The following is a 23201-nucleotide window of genomic DNA, read 5'->3' as shown; positions in this document are numbered from 1 at the left end:
TTTTGATCTATCATGGTGATAAGTTAAACTTCACATTGAGGCCTTTCTTGTCACTGGTGAAAATACTTCATATAGCTCTTGTAGTCTTTACTAACAAAATCTTAGCTTTTTAGTGAAACTTGCCTTGATATTAGGGGCCTGCAGTCCTAGAAATAATCTTACATCTTATCAGCTATTGACCTAGATCTGACAGAGAGAAGTCATTGTGTCATCGTATTCAAAGCTGCTGATGTATGGGATGGTAAAGGTAAATCCAGATTGTCAGGAGAACTGGTAAAGTGGCAAGAAAACCAGTACATTTTTGGCATAACTCATCTCAACATGGTTCTTCACTCTTTGCTGTGTATAGGTATAATTATGCATGCTTTGGCTCTGCTTAGTGTTGACTTAAAAGAAATAGTTTCTTGTTCATTATCTAAAATATTTTGCTATTTTTATACCATTGCATGCATATATATACACACTAATTACATCACCATTTATTAGTCTGAAGCCTCTTATTGTAATTTGGCATTTTTTAATGATTTAGAGTTATTTTTTGTATTTGTAATAGCAGTTGAGTCATGTGCCCAGTAAGAATTTTTTTAATGAACTTTGTACTCTGCAAGTCCATTTCTACATCTGCTCAGTAAATAAGGAATTCACTGCTGAAGTAATAACATTCTGATTTGGGTTTTTTTTATATATATATATACATGTATATTTGTATAATCAATATATATATATTGATGCATGTGCCCACATCTAATATAATTAAGGAGTGACTGTAAATTATTGCATTGAGTGTACTTTAAATAGGTCAAATTTATTTCTGTGTGTTCAGAGAGCGTACTCAATTCACATCATTTTGACGTGACACTGGAATATTTGCTATGTTTGTTTTTTCCAGCTAACTAGGAGTTTTATAGTAGGAATGATAGACAGTTTTTGGCAGACAATTCGGATCAAATGGTTTTGCCTGGCAAAAGTGGCTGGTGGGTGTTTTCTTGTGTCAGGGACTTAAGAGGTATTAAATGTGGCAGTGTTTGTCATTTGGGTGCAAGATAGCAAAGTAGGCGTTAAAAAGTCAACATAGAGCGAGCTTTGGAAAACGCAAAAGGGAGAAAATTATCTTTGAAAAAAGGTAAATCTTTACACTTAGCTACAGGAACTTTTTTTAGCTAATTCAGAAGAGAAGCTGGGTACACATTTCTGGTGTACAAAGGGAAATTTCTTTGGCAACCCACTATTTTTGAGTTCTCTCGATTCAAGCAGTAACAAATTACTGCAAATAATTAAGGTAGTTTTACTACACCTGGTGTAATTACTTGGGATTTTCAGCCAATCTTTATATTATACCTTTTCCAGATTCAGTTTCACCAAAAGAATGTGATGTGGACCTTGGCAGTGTAAATTCCACGACTCTGCAGAAGCGCTGTATGTTTTGTAACAAAAAAGCGTTTTTCGAATGTTAAAAGTCAGGGACATATTAAAATTGCTTCAGAACTTTTAACTGGACGCCCTTCCCAGAGCTTTGGAGCTGCAGCAGGTTGCCGGGAGCCGGGGATGCGGAGCCTGGGCAGCTCTGCGTCCTTTCTAGCTCAGGGTCCCTTTCAAGTGTGGCCCTGCCAGCCCTCCACGGGTGGAACGCCGCAGGCTGTGGGGCCCCACACAGAGGTGGAGAGCCCAGCAGGGCCTGAGGGTCTGGCTTTAGCCGGATTTCTGGATTTAGCCGGATTTCTGCTCGTGAGGGGCCAGGAGGAGAAGGCGCCGTGGTGGCGCTGGGAGTGCCCCTCACGCAGCGCTGCCTCCTCACAGCCACCTGAAACAAATTGGGTCTTGATTGAAGAGCTCCCATGAGCAGCTCTGCCTTAAGCACAGGTGTGCAATTTTAGAGCGTCTTTCGTGACTCAGATTTGTGGTGGATGATGAGATGTTTGTCACGTTTCCTCATGCTGCCGTTCCGCCCTTCCCAAGGGCAGCCACAGCCGGATGCTGCCCCGGGGTCACGGAGCTCAGTCCCGCTGCGGCGCGGGCGAGGTTGGGCTTGCGGTGAGGGATGGAGCTGGGAGGCAGCAGCAGGTCAGTGCGAGGTGGCAGCTCAGGTCACATCCATGCAAGACTCCCTAGCAGCGGGCTGGCCTGGGTCCTGCTGGGGTGACACTGAGGAAGCGGCTGAGGGACCTGGGGTCTGATTCGGTGCCCTGGGCAGAGTGGAGACTCGTGGGGCAGACACAGTATGGGCTGCTGGTTCTCCCTGAAAGTGCCTCTTCAGGCTCTTGTGCAGAGTAAAAAGTCTGCTCTGCCATTGTAATAGTTTTACCATTACGAAGATGTCTTGGGAAGGAGAGACGGTGCTCCTAGTTTGAAAGAAAAGCATGAGGAGGCAGGGTGAGGTTAGTGTGTAAAGGTGAAGGGCAGGGCTATGACTGTCCCACTACATCAAAACTTATTTTTCTGCTAGTACAGGACTATCAGTCAAGCTGGTAACCTGGAAAGACAAGGAGAAGAGGCTGAAGCATGTAGCCTTGAGATGGAGTGCTCAGTTATGACATACCATTAGTGCTTCATGTGTTTTAAAGCAAACTGGAAAGATACTGTAATGCTGCTGCAATCCCCACAAATGGACTGTGTAAAAGCAAAGAAGCATAGAAAATTAAAATTAGGCCTGTAAACACCAAAGAAATAAGCTCTGTTAGGTTTCTGTTCTCCGGAGCTCTGGCTATGTATCTTCCCTTTAAGTAATGGATGTGCTGCATTTATATATATATGCTCATGTATATAAAGCGCTTATCATCATATTGATAAACATTCTTTGGACCCACTCTGACAGCCATGTACTGGGCTAACTCTGTCCTGGGCTATAGCAATGTTTTTTTGAGGTTTTAGTTAGTTTTTATTTGTACTAGCTCAGTTAACCAAATAGGAAAAAGAGATTACAGGTGAGAAATGAGTAGGTAGATGTGTTTTCTCTGGCATTTCTGAGTTTTTGATATGTGGAACTAACCGGTTTCTACGTAGTCTCTCCAACTGTATTTATAATTTTTATCCATAATAGAACATGGATTGTATGGTGTTTTATACTAATTTGTCCTCTACTGAGGAACTAAGAAACTTCAGAAGCCTAGGAAATGCTTTCTTCAGTAAAATGTGACAGATGCCATATTTATTGTGCACTTGTTTGAGTGGATCTTCAGCTGTCCACCAATAATTCCAGTATGTAGACACATTAAGAAAAATGAGTTAAATTTCCTGGGGAATTGCAAATGAGCATAACTGTTAAAATAGTGGACTCTCACTATTTCAGTCCTCACCTCACTGTCCTCCTTACAACCTTCAAGCTAAAGCATTAGTCCTTCTTGGTATTTTCTGCCCCTCTTCTGAATTTAATTGAACTCCTGCATTTGCTGCAGAAATGATGGCTGGTTCATCCACAGGGCAGGGCTGGAAAAAAGCTGCAAGAGCAGAGTACACATTTTATTTTTAAATTTAATACTACTCATTATTATGGAAAACTAGCATATAGCTGGAAATATGTAGAGTTGAAAGACTCTTGCCCATATCCAAGCACATTAAAGAACAGTGTGTGTCTGTTTAAAATAAAACATGAATTTAGCTTTATTCAATATCAAGAAAGTTCATGGCAACTTTATGCCGGTGTACACATGCAGTAAATCAGGACAAAAATAGCTATGATAATAACATTAAGAGACTTAAGGAAATTCCAACATAATTGTACTGTTGGGTTAGCTAGCTGTGCACTCTTCCAACTTTAAAGAGAATTTAGGTGTAGTAATACTCAGTGAATTATTCACAGGAAATAATTCACTAGACAAATTCAGCTAGTCTCTTTTAAGAGGTGTATATATATATATATCTTATAATTCATAGAACAAAATTAGGTTACTGTGAGAATTGCTGAGTTTAAAATTTGCTTCTCGACAGCACAAGAAATTAACTGCATGCATATTTCTGGAGGAAAAGGGTAGTGCTGAGTGCTTATCATTTTTGTTTGCCTCTATTCTTGGTTTGAATTACTTGATAGTGAGGAAGAGTCAGGATGAATCTGTTAACCTGCCAGCTTTCTTGATTTTGGTGTTACACTCTCTGGTGTATGTGTATGGAAATACAAACCCAGGACATCTGGAGTCTGTTTAGCCCTATGTATTATTGTTTTCAACAGTGACTGTAAGCAGAGAGACCCTTCTGATGAAAGGCAGTAGGGCAAGCATGGATGATATTTCTTCTCAACAGTCCCACAGCTATTCCTAACTCAAATGACAAGGGCTTTAAAATATATTTTCCTTAGAGTGGGGAAAAAAACCCATTATGACATTGCCCATACAGAGGAATTTGATCTTGATGATCTTCAAGGTCCCTTCCAACCCTGACCATTCTATGATTCTATCATCTGTTACTTTTTACAGTCCTTGCTGTGATAAGTTCCTCATTTACTCTGCACATGACTGGAAGACATAGCCCTTCTTCAATTAATACCTAGAGTATAAAGTTGATTATTTTTTTTAATTTTTTTTTTTACTTTTTAAAATATTATATATTATGATCTCCTTCCTTTTTACTAAAGAGATTATTGAGCTGCCTATGCAGGAACTGCTGGTTTCTTTTCTCCCTGTGAGCTGAAGTTACACATTCTGGATCTACCACATCTCTTGCAGTTGTCCAAAAGGCCTGTTTCAAGTAGTGTAAGCAAACACCTGATTTGTGTTTAAACCTAGCTCCTGCAAGCCTGATATGATGTCTCCTAAAACTTGAAGGGGAAATGAGTGCTTAGTCCCTAATCACCTTTTCCATGGTACTCATGACTTAGAGGAAAACTGCCATCACGTTCAAATGTGGCATTTATGAATATTACTGAATTTCTGTCCATGAATTAAATTAGATAATATTTTAAAAAGAAAATAATAAGAAATCTGAATTTGAGTTAATCAAGAAACATTTTTAAAATTATATTAATTTAATATTATCTAGAAGTAAAGATGTTTCTGTGAGAGAGTTTATTCCTTGCTAAGAAGAGAAATAGCCTCACGAAGGATGGGTATTACAGAGGTTGTTTATATTAGATTACTACATTGCTCTCTGTGTGACTACATCATAAAATCGTTCCTAGGTGAAAGTAATTTACAAATGATCAGAAGCAACCAAATTACTCTAGCTTAATGAGCTGCCACTTATTGCCTGTGTAGGCTCTTTTTCTGCTGTGGCTGTGACGTTGGCTTACACTAATGTACTTTTTTTTTTTTTTTTTAAATTAATGTAATGGTCAAGGAGGCCTAATGCTGGCAGTTTTCATGGCTCAGCAGCGAGTGGTAACTAATTCAGTTATGGTTAACTTTGTTGGAGCTGGTGCAAAATACACAGCAGGGCATTTTGCCAGGGAAACATCACAGCAGTGCATTGATATCTCCAGTGGCAAACCACTCTTCTAATGGTGGTGATTAAGGTGTTGATTTTCAGCCATACAGACTTAAATGTGTGAATTTGTTAACTCTGAGATAGTGTCTCATTCCTTGTGTAGACAGCAGAGGTTCAGTCATTGGATTTCCCTCTTTATGGAAGAAGGGAATTGTTGGCAGGATGTTCTGTGCAAGGGCATCAAGAATTGGGATCCTGCTATCTCAACTTGGCTTCAGCTTGTCAGAATTTGGCAACTTTTTGATGAAAAGACATCTGTTTGAGAGTTTTCTTGGAGAGAGCTGGGGATATTTTTGTGAGCTGATGAAAGCAGTACATGAATCCCTATGGGACTGGTTATTCTAATGATAGTAAGATTGTATTTTGTCACATATGTCAAGAAAAAAATCAGGCAGGCAGTTGGCCAGAGCTTTGTGCATGACAGCAGCCTCCAAAGTGGGAACTTGTGTAGTGGAAGTATGATAGAAATTAAAATTGAGCTGACTTAACCATCTTGCTGTCTAGTGCTCCTGGGAGCAAAAAGTATTTGGAAGGTCTCCTATTCTAGTGCAGAACCTAGATACACCAATCTGTGAAGAAAAAGACTGCAACCAGTTCCAGGCTGTGGATTTGCTGCAGAAAGACACTTTGCACAAAGCTGTTTAGCTGTTTAATTGGACTTTCAGTAATGTGCTACTGGACATTCAATAAAAGTCTGCCTCAGCTTGGAGCTAATAATTTATAGTCCTGACCTCAGCTTGCACAGTCTCCCCAACTCATCTTTTTCCATTTTTTTTTTCCTCTTTAAGCTTTTGGTTTACTACAGTTCCCTTGACATACTTAAAACCAGGAAATATTATAAAAAGTTGTGGAATGAGATTTACTGCCATCTCATTATAAGGTGTTCTGCTGCTAGTTTCTCACACTACAACTATTCTACAGTTGAATTTCTACAATTTGATTGCAGAAATTCACTGGTATTCATTCAGGGTTTATCAAGTCCCTACAAATGTATGTTATGTTCATTAAATATAAATATTAAAATAGAACAGTATCTAGCTGCATTGATTGAGGATGCAAGAGCCCCAAGCCTCTGAAAAAAATAAGTATTTTATTTATTGAAAATATTTTTTTAATTTATTTATTGGAATAAGATAGAGGAGCTGTCTGTACCCTATGCCTTGAGATGAATCCCTTATGGAGGGACTTGCAGAACGTTTCCACAGTACTCTAGCAGGTGGTGAGGAATTTACATGTTTAATTTCTACCTTCTGTTCCTTTATTTATCCTTTCTGTACCTTTCTCTGGTCTAATCTGAACTAAGCTGGTTAGTTGTGCTAGAATAATAATTAGTTTCAGTTTATTAAAAAAAAAAATCAAACTAAAGAGGAAATAGTAATAATATGCAGTGTGTAGTAGCCTAAATGTAGTTTTTTGAGCTAAGAAGGACTCTATTCTGAAGTCATGTGCTGATCTGTAGAGGAACTGATCACCACAGACAGGTGCTGTCACAGGGCTTATTTTCCTAGTGTTGGGAAAAAAGCATTGGAAAGGTCTGATCATCAGACCCCAATAGGGAAAGCTCTCTTAAAAGTCAAAAATGTTCCTTATATTTCAAACTACCCTTGGGTTAAACTTTGGCTATATTCTTTTTGTCCCTGGGAAGAATGAAGAGCAGATTATTTAAAGGTATTAAAACTATAATGGACATATTACATTGCTCAGGAATAAGACCTTAAAGTTTAAATGTGTGCATTTTGTTGCCACAGATCACATTTTGTAGGCTACAGCTTTTCTTTGGTGTGCAGCAAAGCAGGATTATAACCTTTGGAATTGCTCTCTAATGTCTGCGTAGCTTCATCTGTGATCTTTTGAGTAACGTGCTGTTAAGAGTATCAACTAAGTGATTATTTAATTATTGAGATGTTGAAAAGAAAGTAAGTTACTTTTTCCTAAAAGCACAGATTAAAATATATTGGTGAAATTGGTTTTTTCCCCACAGACTGCAGTTTTGTATTTAATCTCTTTATACTCTGCTGAGCATAAAGAAGGGTCTCTTGTGTTCTTTTACATTAAAAATAGTTGATGAATATTAGACTTGATGATAGCGTGTGTTCAAGGAAAAAATATTTGTGGATGAGGGCTTTCCAAGTAGGCAAATTCTGGCATTCTAGCATTTTTCTGAGTTAGCTCTTCAGTCTCGTAAGAGAGCAATTGTAATCTTTGTGGAGTGCAAAGTTGGAAGTGAATAAAAATACAATCATTTGAGGAAAGGGGTGAGAAATGTTGATGGTGAACATGAATTATGCTTGCAGTAAGTGTGTTGGATTTATACTGTCTTTAAAAATGAGTACTGCTTTATAATTAATTTAAATGACACTTGTTTATGCTGCTTTCATCAAGCACTTTCCTCTTACCAGCAAATTTAATTTTCAGAGTCAGTGCACTTCTTAACTCTTCTTCATTTCCAAAACCAATAGCACAGGCTTTTGTAAGACTAAAGATAAAGGGGCTTATTTATTAGTTAGGAAGGAGTCTTTGGAGATGCACATGTATGCATTTTGTATAAGTATGTGAGCATATCTATATAAATCTATTTTTAAAAAGTACATATAGTCAGAGCCTAGCATATTAAAAAGTATATTACTTATTGATTTAACTATATATTTAGCTACTGGCCCAGATAAGATTATTTCCAGTAAAACATTAGTAGTGTTCCTTGAAAGACAGGAAATGTTCCCATTAGCTGCAACTGCTTTTTGCCATATAAATAATCTTTTACTCTTGCTCTCCAAATCACACTCAAAATAAAATTCAAGTTATGCTGATTTTTTTGAACAGTCTTGAATTTACAGCTTGCACAGTTTAGTTATTTCCAGAACATCTTTAAATAGAAATCAAAACCTGTAACAAGATGTACTACAGGGGACTGTGTAACGCGCCGCAGGGCGTACGGACTGCGCTCTGCCTGACACAGCGTTATGCAATCTTACCTTGCATTTTGGTATGCTAAGGGGGTATTTTCAAGTGCAAGACTTAAAATGTTGTGTAAGATTTTATTTGTGTGTGGCCCAATAGCCATATGTGAATTGATGATGTGAAATTGCAGATTCTTACAACGTTCAGAGCTTAGCAAAACAATGGCAGTGTTCTCAGCCTTATTCAAATGTTTTCGTGTGGTCTGACAATTTGGGAGTGGTCATGTAGGCAGTGCTTTTGAAATATCATAAAAATCCAACTTTCAGTTTAAAAAATATTTATATAGTTTAAAGAAAACTATTTTTGAGCTTATGTTCCTGTCAGTTATCAAAACTATAAGGGGATAACATCTGCTAAAATATTGCAGTGGGTATGGGAAATAAATCCTTAAGAAGACTGGTTGTTACAATCAATACCCAAGCTGTTTAGGTGGCAGGTACTTGCTATCTAATTGAAATAAATTATTTTGTTGTTGTTGTTATTTTATATTCAGTTTTGCTAATTCCTGTGCTTCCTGCCTGTGTAGCTATTGGTTGAAGCAGTCCACTGGGGACTTATCTACCATTTGGATAATCTCCATGACTGATATGGATCTAATGAGTTTTTTTCCCATTTTATGGTTCTTGTAGTAATTTCCCTGACAGTGGGCTCAATGAGCACATTCAGATTCCTTACAAAAAATAGCTCTGCCTACTGAATGGCAGGAAGCTTATGAGTTTATTTACTAGACTTCTCTGAATGTATAACCAGTTGCTGCAGCTCTAAAAATTATATGACTGGTGTGGTAGTGATTTTCTGCACTGAAGGTGGATGCCGGCAGGAGTTATGTACTGCGGATATTTTAGTGAACTCTGAAAGGACTACACTCTAATGCAACACTGCCAAACATTTCTGGTAGCCTGTTATTTCCTCTCTATTATTATTTTCTGTAGAATTATATCTGTGGGAAGCCAGTTTATATGACTGTGCTTTACTGTGAAACAAGGAATTTTTTCCCCCCTTGTTATTTAATGCATTTTGGCTCAAAAGCGTACCTCAGTTTCCTGCATTTATTTGCTGTGTCCATTGGGGAAGAACGTGAGGGCCACAGGAGTGTGGTTCCCTTGCCTGCTTAGGGTTGGGACTGAACTGATAATGTGTTGTGCCACTTAATGACTACATAGCTGCCAAGCTGGGTCTCTTGATTCTGACTGTTCTCTGTAATTTCTCACACTGCCAAAGGAGAAGTCATGGGTTTCGTTTGTTGGTCGCTTAACTATCCTCTGATGGGTTTCAAATTGGTACACTGCAGAATAAATAGCTTTTATTGGAAAGCAGTGCTTCCCCCAGGTTGAAGGGTAAGCCTCTCACAGTCACTCTAGTACTAACACATCATCAGAGGTGCTCACTTTAAAAGGTGTTTTTCTCTTGTTCAGTGTTTGTCAGGTTCAACTCCAGCCACGGCTTCCCCGTGGAGGTTGGGTCTGAAGCCAGCATCCTCCAGCTGAAGGAGGTGGTTGCCCAGCGACAGGGAGTTCCAGCTGACCAGCTGCGGGTGATCTTCGCAGGGAGGGAGCTCAGCAATGACCTGACACTGCAGGTAAGGCTCCCGTCCCTCCCTGGCAGCTTTGCTTCTGGCCTGCTGCCAGCTAAACTGCCTCTGCCTCTAATGCTGCCAATCTGACATTCATGCCTGAGATCTAATAGAATAAATAGTGCCTGGGGATTCCTTGAACTTTACTCCACACTGCTTCATTAATTCTGACCTTCTTAATTATGCATTAAAACAGCAAGCAGGAGGGTAGGGGAAGAGAGAGAATACAAGAGAGAGAGAGAGCACAAGAGAGAGCTGTGCCTAGTGAATAAATGTTTACTGACTACAGAAGCAAGCTACGCACAATTTCTGTATCTGTTCAATTTCTATCTTACTTATTCCATTTGAATCTTAATGAAGAAGGATGTGAATAAATTGCTTTAAATGAGGTTGCACAGTCATCACATTTTATAGAATTTGTAACCCAATTGTGACCTCTGGAGGATGGGTGCAGGGCTGCTGTTACTCCATGTGCTGCTGTGTGTGCATGCAGGTGCATGTGTTGCTGGAGGGATGGTTCCAGTTCAGAAAGCCCACAGAATTGTACTTGGAGCCACTGAACCCATAAACATGTGAGGCAAAGAGTGGAGCAGGTAGCATGGAAGAGGGGCTGTAATCAGGTATCTGAATTTCAGCACCTGAAAGGTTAGCTAGCTGTTCTCTTAAATGCAGAGGCGTGTTAATGGATGTTGCTTGGGAGTTGCATGGGATAGGTTCAACTTTCTTTTCCTTGTTATCTTTGCTACCATTAAAAATGCTGCTTCAGTTGCTTTAGAAATATTTTTGCTTATCCTATGTGTGGTTTTGTCAGAAGATTACACATTGAGGACATCTGGAGAACTAGGGGAAATCTACTGGCCTTTTGACAGAGTGCAAATATTGATGAAATGAAATTGATATCCTTCTGCTGTAGTATTAAAGAACTGCAGATGCAACCAGCAGTAGGACGGGTGATTTCATAAAAGATCCCTCACAGGCAGAACTGTTGCAGATTAACTGGCACTCCTATTTCAGGCATAATTCTGTACTTAGAATGGGTGTTAGGCCTGGGTACAGAAAGTCACTTCTGTATTGATGACATTAGCTTTGGATATGATATTTATTGCTTTGCAAAGAGTTTTAGGCATTTTTAGTGCACAAAGGAAGGTGTAGAAGCGCGGATCGTTTTCAGTCTCTGATGTGTGACCTGTGGGTAGTGTTGATGCATGTATTCATGGCAAAAATGGACATGTGCTTCACTTGCTTACATGTGAAAAAAATATATGAAAATTTAAAGATAAAAAATAATTCTGAATTGTAGATATTTTTAGTTTCTAGATTTGGATGCCTGTATTGTTCGGGGTGGGCTTTTGATCTGCTCGGTATTTCCTGGGAACCTGTAGGTGTTGGTGTTACTGCCATTTCATATCAGCATGAAATGCCAATTTTGAGCTCAGTTTTACACTTGCAACCGAATTTGTTGTCAGCTGCAACATACAGTCTGTAGCCAGGGTAAATTAAAAATTGCTTCCCAAATACACAGGTCTGCTAATTAATTTCATTGGAATGTCAGCATTATCATGTGTAGTCAAAACTTTTTAGTATTTGGTAGACTGGACCTAGACTCATTGCCTTGACTCTCAGTTTCCAAAGCAGATAGGAAGGCCAAAGCTCTTTCAGGTGCTAGTGGTCTATACTTCTGTATTTAAATGCCTTAAATATTGGTGTGATTAATATTAACTGTGTATCAACTTCATTTTTATTCTTTATATGTAATGAAGTATATTTTTTTCTGCTTCTGTGTTTGGAGGTGTGTGGGTTTTTTTGGTTTTGGGGTTTTTTTTGGTATATTTGTGTATGTGTACTGATATATTGTGGAATTTTGTCAGTACAAGAAGAACAGTTGAGGGCCTGAGATGTCCAAATTCAGATGGTAGGCTTGTTGTGTAAGAAGCTGAATTCTGGTAAAACTTGAGTGCTAGTGAAAATACTAACTGCTGGCTTTTGTTGGCCCTGTAATTTCAGAGAACTTCACATACAAGCACAAGACACACAAGCAAATTAACTAGCTCTGGTTTTTTAGACTTACATATTTGCATGCAGAATAATAAAAATACAACAGCGATTTGTACTCAGATGATGTTTTAAAGATACTTCATTTTATGTTAATACAGAATTTCTAGTAAGACCATTTTGTCCTTCCATTTTTCATAAATTACTATAGAACTTGTTTACCAGAGATACTAGAGGAGAATCTACAGATCAGGAAGGGTAACTGATAGTATTACAGATAATGAGGACATGGAAAAAGCTGGGCCATGGAAATAGGAAATATTCCAGGATAGCAAACTTCATTGGTTTCACAGCTCATAGAACAACTAGATTTGGCTTGACAGCTACTTTAGGATCTCAAGCAGTTGATATAAAACATAACTGAGAATATGAAGGCTGCATTTGTTTTCCTGTTTGCAGAGAAGGAAAAATCTTTCATGGTAGCTGAACCTTGTAAAAAAAGAAATGAAGCTGGAAGGGACAAGCATTAAAGAGAAATTACTGTAAGAAAGAAAGTGCCAACTTGAGGTCTTAAATAACTGATTTGATATCAACACAGTAGTTAAAATTTGTAGGGAGGATGTAAGTGAAATATGTGTGGAGACATTTAATTTTGTTGCTCAGATAAATGTTTTGTCCTTGAAAAAAAGAGAGGAAGATTAGACACTGATTCAACTGTGCGTACGCAGTATCAGTATCTTAACTAGTGACTAAGGAGCAAGTAGTGAAATTAGAGCTCTGGTAATGAAAGATTGGTAATGACTGGGTGAAGAATGAGACCTGCCAATTTGGATCTCATAAGAAGGAATTAGAGCAATGAGCTGCTTCCTAAAAGCACAGCAAATGGTGTCACTTAAGGGGTGCTAAATATTCTGAAGAATGATGAAGAGCTCTCCGCTGATTACAATTAACTTTGGAATTAATGGAAATAATTAATTAATATGTACTCAAAATAGCAATTCTTTCAGATGACTGCCATGAGTATATGAAAATAGTGGTAAGATGTTCTTGTGGCAATCACAAAAAAAAAAAAAAAAAAAAAAAAAAAAAAAAAAAAAAAAAAAAAGAGGTACATGCATATCAGGAACACTGAAGTGCTACAAAGAGAGATGACCACTTCCAACAATATAGTCGTTCCTTCCAAGAATAGCAAAATTAGTTATAAGCTTTGTAGGAGCAAAATAAGTAATGTTTATTTAGCTACAATTTCACTTAATGCAAATAATTTGAAATTTGCTACCGGTAATAGAGGCAGTAGAACATTAGTATAGGCTTGCCCTTTTCTGGAGCATTCAGAGTCCCCTTGTGTGATGAAGGTCTTTGCAGAATTTTAAAAGAGATATTCCCTCCCTTGCAGAGCTTACAGGGGAAATGAATAAGGCCAACAAATGATGAGATGGGAATCAGTAGCCTGGCTTTTGACTGTCAGTAGCAAAATGGGGATAGAATTAAGTCTTCTGTTTCCAAATCCAATACCATTTCTTTTTGACAATGCTTTTTCTATGAGGTAAATGTATAAAATACAATTCTTTGAAACATAAAATGACTAAGAATGTGATAAGTAGCAGCACTTGCTACCTTTAATGCATTGCTGACAGCTTTGCAGTCAGACTTAGCTTGCATTTGACTGGAGCATAGGCTCAAGGATGGGAGCATTGGCTTCACATGAATTTGGCTTGGACTGCATCTGCCCACACAGGTGCTTTCCTGAAATTATTTATACATACATTTAAGAACTGAGCAAACATGACTAGAAGTGTTGTAAAACACTGGTGTGTGAGCTTAGGAACATAACTGAACATGACTGAAAAGAAATGGCATTGCTGAGGCAGAGATGTAGATTATCTTCTCTACAGAAGAGGGAAAAGTGGTAGGGGGGAAATGATACTATAAGTAATGTTAGTGTGCTGCAGTTTGGCTGTGTGTTGGAAAGTGTGTTCCATTGTGGAAATGTTTCTGAATAGTAAACACTACAGGACAATCCAGAGGGCACCTGGGTGTACCAAAAGCACTTCTCAGTGCAGTTGTGTGAAAATATCAAGGACAGAAAGTGAGTCCTCTAACAACGGGTCCTGGTTTATATGTCTCACATTTTAAGTTGATATGAAAATACGAGAATGTTAATACCACTGTGCTCAGTGTACAGCTTTTTAAAGAAAAAGCAGGTATTTGACCAATGTAACATTGCATTTTATTGAAGAGGGATTTACCTAAACATGTGACAACTTTCTTATTCTTTAATCACAGCTCAGTACAACAGAGCTTCCAGCAGTTCTTGTATTTGCCTGCTTGTGTGATGTGTATGTGGCAAGGTTATGCTAAGCAGAGAGACTACAGAGGTAGCTTTTGTGAGAAGCTGCTAGAAGCTTCCCCCCAGGGCTGGCAGAGCCAAGGCCCACCACTGTCCAAGGCTGTGGTAGAAGCACCTCTGGGGTAAAATACTTAAGAAGGCGGAAAAAAACCTATGCAACATCAGTTTTAGCGGGAGTGAGAATATGTGAGAGAAGCAGCTCTGCAGATATCAGGGTCATTGAAGGAGGGGAAAGAGGTGCTCTGGAGCAGAGGTTCCCCTGCAGCCTGTGGTGAAAGACCATGGTGAGGCAGGTTGTCCCCCTGCAGACCACAAAGGTTAACAGTGGAGCAGATGTTCATCTGCAGCTCATGGAAGACCCCATGCTGGAGCAGGTAGATGCCTGAAGGATGCTGTGACCCCATGGGAGGCCTTCCCTGGAGCAGACTTCTAGCAGGACCTGTGGCCCTGTGAAGAGAGGAGCCCATGCTGAAGTGGGTTTTCTGGTAGGACTTGTGACCCTGTGGAGGGTGCACACTGGAGCAGTCTGTTCCTGAAAGATTCTACTCCCTTGAAGAATGGAGTGGTTTATGAAGAACTGTAGCCTATAGGAAAGACTGACATTGGAGAAGTTCATGGAGGAGTGTCTCCTGTGGGAGGGACCCTGTGCTGGAGTAGGGTAAGAGTGTTAAGAGTCCTCCCCTTCAGGAGGAAGGTGCATCAGAGACAGCCTGGGGACAACTGACTGCAACCCTCATTCTCTGTCCCCCTGCATTGCTGTGGGGGAGGAGGTGTAGAATTTGGGAGGAAAGCCAAGCCCTGGAAGAAGAGGTGGGTGAAGGAAGATGGTTTATGTATTATCCTACTCTGAAATGATTACTAATACGTTCAATTATTTTTCCCCAAGTTGAGTTCTGTTTTGCCTGTGACAGTAACTGGTGAGTCATCTCCCAGTCCTGATCACAAACCTTTCATTGTATTTTCTCTCCCCTGTGTGCTTGAGGAAGAGGAGTGATAGAGCAGCTTTGGCGGATACCTGGTATCCAGCCAGGGTCAACCCACCACGTTGTTTCAGTTTACTGAATGTACAAAGGAAAACGTGATATAGTGCAAAAAAACCAACCAAAGAAACCCTGAAAAAAAACCAAAAACAACCCATGTGCTCACCTTTAGTTATAAAACCATGAACACTAAGATTGAATGTCTTTTTTTGACATAAACATCATGTACTGCCTTTTATTACATCCTACTGTTTTGTATATAGGATACTAAATCACTCACTGGAACATCTTTGCTATTCAGCAGTTTTGTGGGTTACAGAATACAGTAGAACCAATATTTGCATATGTAAGCACTGTTGGGAGAGATTGCTTGCAGACATCCTGCCTGAATCAATCATCTTACGTGAAACTCAAAGGGAGAAAATTATTTTATATGTGTGTGTTTGAATTGGTATTTTGGGTCAATGTTTGCTTGACCTTTGGAGCTTTTCTTGTTTCTAAAGGTGGAAGAGATGTGTATTGTATTTCTTCAAACCTGAAAAAGCTAGCTGAAGCATACTTGGACATATTATAGTAATAAAGGAAATCTAGAGATGCCATCTGTGTTGCTGGGTCATACGGACTTGGCTAAATGTGGGGATAACAGTACTTCTGACTCTTCTTTTGACATAGAGTCACTGTATGAGACAACAGAGACTCTGTGGGTTGAATAAGATTTTTCCAAGGTTTGTGATGGGGCTCATAGTATCATATGCCCATTGTGATTGTGGAAAGTACAATATAGCCGTGTTTAATATGAAATTAAGTCAGAGCCAGCTCGGGTCTACAGATTTTCTGTATGTTTTAAAGAGGATACATTACTTGTTTATTATTCAGGCAGATCAAGATCTAAGTGCATTAAGAAATCAGGCCTTCAAGCCTAATAACACATTTCCTTTCTGCTTTTAAATACATTCCTGTTCTATTGTTTTTATGCTAAGTTTTTCCTGGATGTAGAAGAATATAATTTTTTTTTAAACTGTAGCTAAATAAGAAGAAATTATCCTCAGGTAGTTTGGTAACTCCATAACTGGGGCTGCCACATCTAGGATGGCCTTAAACTTTGCTGATACCTTCTGGATTATTCTGATATTTCTTCTGTGCCATAGTTGGTCTGCTGATGATTGAGGAGGAAGTGTTATAAGGTTTTCTTTGCAGAATTCCTTCAGTGTGCACTCTACAAATTTTTATTTGATTTCTAGAAGTATTTGGAGTTTTTTACCTAGGTAAATTCTGTCATCTGCTAAATCTGGTTCATGGTTCCTTGAAATAGGGTTGTTGGTGTTGGTATTCTTGTATATCTTGCTATGTCTTACTAACATTAGTATTCTTGAATGACCTGTGTTGCCTGTTTAGAATATATTCCAAATTTCTAAACGTGTTTCTTTTGTTCTTTACTTTGCTGACAGTTTCAGTAAGTTGGGAGACTATTGAATTAATTTCCATACTGTCTACATGTGAGAACATATTCGGACAGATGATTTTTTCTGTGTAAATAAGAATCTCCTCTAGCTAATCACTATAGTTCTTTTCAAGGCATAAGTAATATTTCAGAATGAATCATCTTGAAAACATCTAACATTAGATGTGGGTTGTTTCTTTTTTTTCCCCCCCTATGTGAATACTTGCGTTGGACAGGCAGTTGCTGAATCTTGCTCCATCATGAGTATGATTTCTCAATCTTTCTGGATTAAGAATTGGGAAACTGAGTATTTGTGGATTATTATTAACTTTGAGAATTTTGGATGTGGAAAATAAAACCATAAAGGAAGAGATGGAAAATTCAGTGTTGGAAATATATTTTTTTATATATTTTAAATGTACATTAAGTTACAAATAATACATTGGATAATAAAACATAAAATATTGGTATATAATAAAACGACAATATATGAAGTTACTGTTTATATAATAAATATATTATTTATATGATATATCATGGATTTTAAATAGGCCGTGTACTAAATATGCGTCCTTAACAGAAAGGTGGGATATAGTCCCTTGTCATTGTAGTTTCTTTGCTTGAGTCTTAATCTTTAACTTTTTACAGTTCTGAGCATCTCAAATGTCACCTGTAATGCATTAATATCTGTAATTATCAGGGTCGAACAGCTTTTTAGTAAACCATTCTGAACTTCCTTTTGTTTTTCAAGTCTTATAGCTCATTTTAATTGAAAATGAGGGAGGTAAACTGAAATGCTTCATATGAGGTTAGAGAGTTTTCATCACAAATGAACCTCCATATTCTAGGAGATGTAGAATTACAGAATTATATAGAATTATAGAACTATCAGGGCTGGAAGGGACCTTAAAGATCACCTAGGTCCAACCCCACTGCTATGGGTAGAGACACCTCCCACTAGATCAGGTTGCTCAGAGACTCATCCAGACTGACCTTGAACACTTCCATTAATGGGGCTTTGACCACCTCCTTGGGCAACCTGTTCCGGTGTCTCACCACTCCCATGGTGAAGAATTAGTCCTGATAGGAGTGGCTTTGGTGCAGGGAAAGAAGAAATCAAAAGAGCAGTTGTTGTGTTACGATGACAAAGGCCCCAGTGAAAGGAAATAACTGTGGTCATCCTGAAAAATAACAGCTCAGGCTTAAAGAGAAAGAAGGCATCTATTTTAAGAGTTACTGAAGCAAAAGTAGGTGTGTAATCCCTTATATATAATTTCGTTGGGGCAACCATTGGTAAAATTACGATTCCTAGAAGCTTTTTTATGAACTTTAAAATCACTCCAAAAGAAATGAATGTGAAGTGGTTAAAACAAAACAGTAATAAGCAGAGCAACAGAGCAATACCATTTTCTCTCCTTGTGTAGACTAAAAGAGCAAAAGTACATCTCCCACAAATGAAATAATTTTCACTTTCTTCATATTCAGAACATGTTATTTCATTTTTTCAGGTTAAACATAAGTTGAATTGATTTACTGAAAGTAATGCTATTGAATTTCCATGGGCCAGCTACCCTCCTGGAGATGCTTCTCAGCTAGTGCCACGTGCTGTAGCTTCCATACATAGAAGTAGGGATGTAACTCCCATTCCTGCTGAGTCTGGTTTCTGATGGGGTTCCTGAATTAACTAATCAGCAGTGTTTTCCTCACTTGTACTGCCTTTCTTATTACTAGTTTACACAGTTCAAGTCACTTTTCCTGCATCCATTTCTGCCTCTCTTAATCGATTCTAGTTCTTTGAAATCCTACTTCCATCTTGCATCTGTTACCCATTGTGGTTTTAAAGTAGCTTGGGAAACCAATTGTTCTGTCTAATCTTTTTCTTTCCCAGCCTGTGAACAGGGGGAGAGAATGACAAAACTTGCAGATCTGCCTTGCAGATCTGTTCTTCTTGCCAATGAGCTAACATTTACTCTGGTATCTGTCTCTCTTTGGATGCTGTGCTACTAACTGTTGAGCTTCTTGTCTTGTATCCATCCAAGAAGGTGTCAGATCTGCAGAAGGATATAGATCTACAGGACAATGTATAGTGGAGGGTGCCTTGTGGGATGTCTTGGGGGAGATCACCTCATCTTGGACAGATGTGTTCCAGGCAGGAAAACAACCAAGGTCTCTTATGAGAAACTGAACTTAATGCTTATCTTCTTAGCAGCATGTCTGTATGCATCTGATATTGTATAAAAGGTTATGACCTAATTTTTGTTAATTTTGAAAAGTTCTATTAATGTTAGCAATTTTTTTGGTTTACTAAGGTTGCACTTCTCATGAAGAGACATGTAATGTACATGACACTGCAGTTGCTAGTTTTTATAGTAAAGTTGATATAATGAAACATCTCTTGGCTTCAAAAGCATTTCTAATACAGTTTTCCCCTATTAACTATTTGACATAAAATAGCATGATGGAAACGTATAAAAGTTTTATTGTTATATATGTTGCACATGAGATATACCAGGGTCCTGACTCTGTGATTTGTTTCTTATGCAGCTCATCTCATATTATCCTATAAAGTATTTTTATTGTAATACCTTAGTGTCTTTAACGTATCAATCTATTAATTTGTATCTTTCTCAATATGCAGCATATTAAGAGTGCAAAACAGATAAATGTATGCAAGTATGCATACGTATGGAGTATAATAGCTACTTTTCTCTTTAACCAACATCATATAACCTTTATTCCTGTATTTTTTTTTTTAACATAGATGGTGATTTGGGGGTTTTGTTTATCATTTGTCTTACAGCACTATGCTTATTACAGTAGCTTATGCACATGTAATATAAATCTTCAGGAAAGGAAGTCTTAACCCAATTTTAAAATATCTTAATATTTCTACTGTCAGAATTGTAGAGCAAGAGTGTGTCAATGACAGCAAATGACAATAAATAAATTAAAAGGACCAATTGGATATATGTCACCAGAAACCTTATTCTTTTGGAAAGTGTTTTCTTTTTCTGTATAACAATGAAAAGTGCAGTACCTTTCTTCTGAGGGCAGCATTGTCAGCAAAAAGCAACTCTGGGACATGGTGATTTAGGGTCTTGGTGTGGGCCTTCAGTCACCTCAGGTTGAATAGGCTCCCATTGGTACCACATCAGATGTAAATGTCATTTCTTCATCAAGGTCTGCCGTGGCCTTTTGGAGCATCATGCTGAAGAAGATTGTGAATAGAGTGGGTGGGAGAACACAGCCTTGTTTCACACATTGGGGTTATTGGGAAAGATTCAGAGTGCATTGCAATATCTGACTTGGCCCTGCTGATCCTCATGTAGCGGGATGATCATTTTGAAGAACCTGGGGAGCATCCTAATCGTTCCAAGATTTGCCACGGGCCCTTTCTACTCACAGTGTCAAAAGCTTTAGTGAGGTTAATGAATGTCACGTAAAGACCTTTGTTCTGTTCCCTACACTTTTCTTGCAGTTGCCTGAGAACAAGTACCATGTCTGTGGTACTCCTATTGGCTCTGAAACCACATTGGCTTTCAGGTAGAACTTCCTCTGCTATAGCAGGTACTATTCTGTTCCAAAGTATTCTTGCAAGGATTTTTCCAGCAGTGGAGAGCAGAGTTATACCTCAGTAGTTGGAGCAGTTTGACTTTTCTCCTTGCTTCTTGTACAGGGTGATAATGACTGCATCATGGAGATCTGGTGGTAATTTGTCTTGTTCCCAACAGCTCAGAAGGAGCTCATGAAATTTAGCATGGAGTGCTTGGCCTTCATGCTTCCATGGAGATGGGATTCCATCAACCCCAGCTGCCTTGCCAGTTTTCAGTTGCCTTAAAAGTCTCTCCCAAAGTAGGGGCTATGTCCAATTTGGTTTTCACCAGTTGTTGTGTAATGTGCTGAATTGCTGAGCCTTGGACTACACAGCTGGTACTCTACCTTAGTGATAGACGCACTCAGTGGGTCACCAGACTGAAGTGACTTCTGAAGCATATCATCAAATAAGATTATAGAATTCTCCCTTGCAAAAATTGTGATATTTTTAAATTAAGAAGAGTAGAACTTTATTCAGTACATTTTTAAGGAAGAGAAAAATCCAAACTGAAGAGCAGTAATCCATGCAAGTCTATTGTCTGGGAAATTGATTTAGGAAATACTCCAGCTCATTTATCTGTCTCAAGCTAGGCTGTGAATGCATTACCTACTGCAATAAATTGAAACAAAATATTAAACTTGCTCATCATATTCAGTATTACCATTGGCAGATATTGGAAAATTGTTATCCTATAATCCAGCAAGACAACAGAAGAATCATGCACTGCAGAATTACATGCAATTCTAAATACATCATAGAAAACAAAATTTGGGGAGATTGAACTGGTAACTCGTGTTTTTGGGGGATATATTTTCAACCAGAAATGTTGGCCATATAAGCACTATTCAGCTAGGTAAGCACTTTTCCTTATTATAAATTGGAGCTATGAGTTTTAATTGTGATTTCAGAGAGTGGAGAAACTGGATGCAGTAACATGTAACTGTGCTAGTACCCACACCACTGTGTGTCTGCAATGATTTGTATACTTGCTTTTCAGAGGACCATTCTGTAAATGCCATCCTTTATCACTGCATAGGTAATAAAACAGCATCCCCAGAAGTCCTCATTTCCCGTGGAATTTATTGCTGATCTCATCTGTTTAAGTGAATGCAAATGAAAGCTCTCCCTCGTGTTTCTCTAAAGGATTGATGCATTTCTGACTGGTGAGCACTGCACAGTGTCAGTCTCCAGAAACAAATGGGGGAAGATTGACACAGAATGGGTTCATTCCTCAAGTAGCCACAGGATTTAATCTCCATGCGTCTCTAGATGCATATGTGTCAGTCATCAAGTAGTCTGTGAATTACTTATCTCCTGACATAATTCAAATCTCTCAGAAATGTTATTTTTCTATTAAAAAGAAGGATTGCTGTTGCTAAGCCCCTGTGGGATGTAGAAAATATTGAAAAAAATGCTATGGATAAATAAATATATAACTGCAGAGAGGGTTCACTTTGTTCACATTTATGAAAACTTCTATGTATTCTGTTGTTTCACTGCATTAAGAGACGTGCTACTTACATGTAAGGTAATTTAGTGTGATTTACTGTGTAGTTCTAGTAGCAGAGAACAGTAATAGTACTGCAGCATATGCAGTGGCTCACTGTGAGGCCAATATCTGCAGTTTTAAAGTTGCACTGTACTGGCAACTATAAGTTAGCTACCAGGGTTTCTAGTGCTGCTTACACGAAAGAAGTTGCATTAGTGTTTAGAAAAGAGAGGACTTGAGAGAGAAATGACCTTTCCTAAAATGAGTAAAAGATGAGGTTTGCTTTTGAGATATGTTTTGCCATTGACCACTTTGAAATCCCTTTGTGGTAGCTTCATCCAGCCTGTTTTAAAATGGCATTGATATTCTGGCATTTCAAAAGGTGCATATCTGGGATGGCATGCAAGGTCGTGTTGCTGAAGAGTCATGTGTCATGTTGTGATTTCATTACACTAAGGGCTTTGGACATTATGGAAAAGAGGCTGACAACTGTATTTTAATGTCTGTATAACTCAGTAATCCTCATGGTTCTGTGACTTTGTGTTGTTTTGAAGACTACTTCCACTTTCTTGGTTAGAACAGAACTTAAAGGAATAATTTACTTGGTTGTGTTAGGTTGATAAGCTTCCTGTGTAAGTCAGAAGGGGCTTGTGCCATATATTTCTGATAGAAGTTTATTTGTACTAAAGAATTTTAATCTTTTTTTTTTCATTTTAATGGTTACATCTATGTGATTTGATTATATCAAGGTGTTTAATTTATTTCTAACCTTTCATTCTGGAATGTAAATGGCAGGTTTTGAGCTTTAAGTGGCACTACCATCTGTTGTTATGAGTCCAAATAATCACTTACAGTGCAATCTGCCAATATTGCTGCTTTTTTATTTTAGTCCACTGTTACGCAGGCTATGTTAGGGGTTCTTTCTTGTGTAGTTACGGAGATGTATGGACTATGCAAGAAAAAGTACTTCTTATCCACTTCTCATTCAGACAGCTATTTTTGTTTTAAAACCATCTCAAATGTATTAGCTGTTGTCAAGATTTCACCCAATGCAGAGTTCAGCTTGGTGATCTGAGGTCTTGTGGACCAGTCCTTTGGAGACTTTCCACTGGGGCTGAATGAGACTTGCATACTTTGATTAAAAAGTTCCATTTAGAATTGTGGGCTTTGTTTTTAGTTGTTCTCTACTTTACCTCTTCTGCAATTTATTACACTTTTATATAAGATAGGTCAAATGGTGCACACTAACACTATTTTTGATTTAAACTGCATCTTCTGAGAAAGAACAGAAGTGCTATGTTCTTTCCTCCTACCTATAGCAGTCTTCCTTTTTAATTCAGTAGGAACTGAGTAGAGCATTTTATCATGCACTACACCTGTGGATAGTGACTGAAGCTAACAATCAGTTTAT

The 23201-nt window shown here is 38.3% G+C and overlaps 1 protein-coding gene across 2 annotated transcripts in view; it reads left to right on the top strand.

The window, feature by feature from the left end:
* The window catches only part of PRKN (parkin RBR E3 ubiquitin protein ligase), a 710558-nt gene that overhangs the window by 122366 nt on the left and 564991 nt on the right, over window positions 1-23201 (top strand). For both annotated transcript variants that reach the window (XM_030448441.1, XM_030448442.1), the window contains exon 2: window positions 9786-9949. In XM_030448441.1, coding sequence (XP_030304301.1) covers window positions 9786-9949 — 164 coding nt within the window. The remainder of the gene's footprint in view (window positions 1-9785; window positions 9950-23201) is intronic.

Source organism: Calypte anna, chromosome 3, assembly GCF_003957555.1.
Source record: "Calypte anna isolate BGI_N300 chromosome 3, bCalAnn1_v1.p, whole genome shotgun sequence".
In the NCBI taxonomy this organism is placed as follows: Eukaryota; Metazoa; Chordata; class Aves; order Apodiformes; family Trochilidae; genus Calypte; species Calypte anna.
The sequence above is the reverse complement of the archived record's forward strand: the minus strand, read 5'-3'. Positions and strand labels throughout refer to the sequence as shown.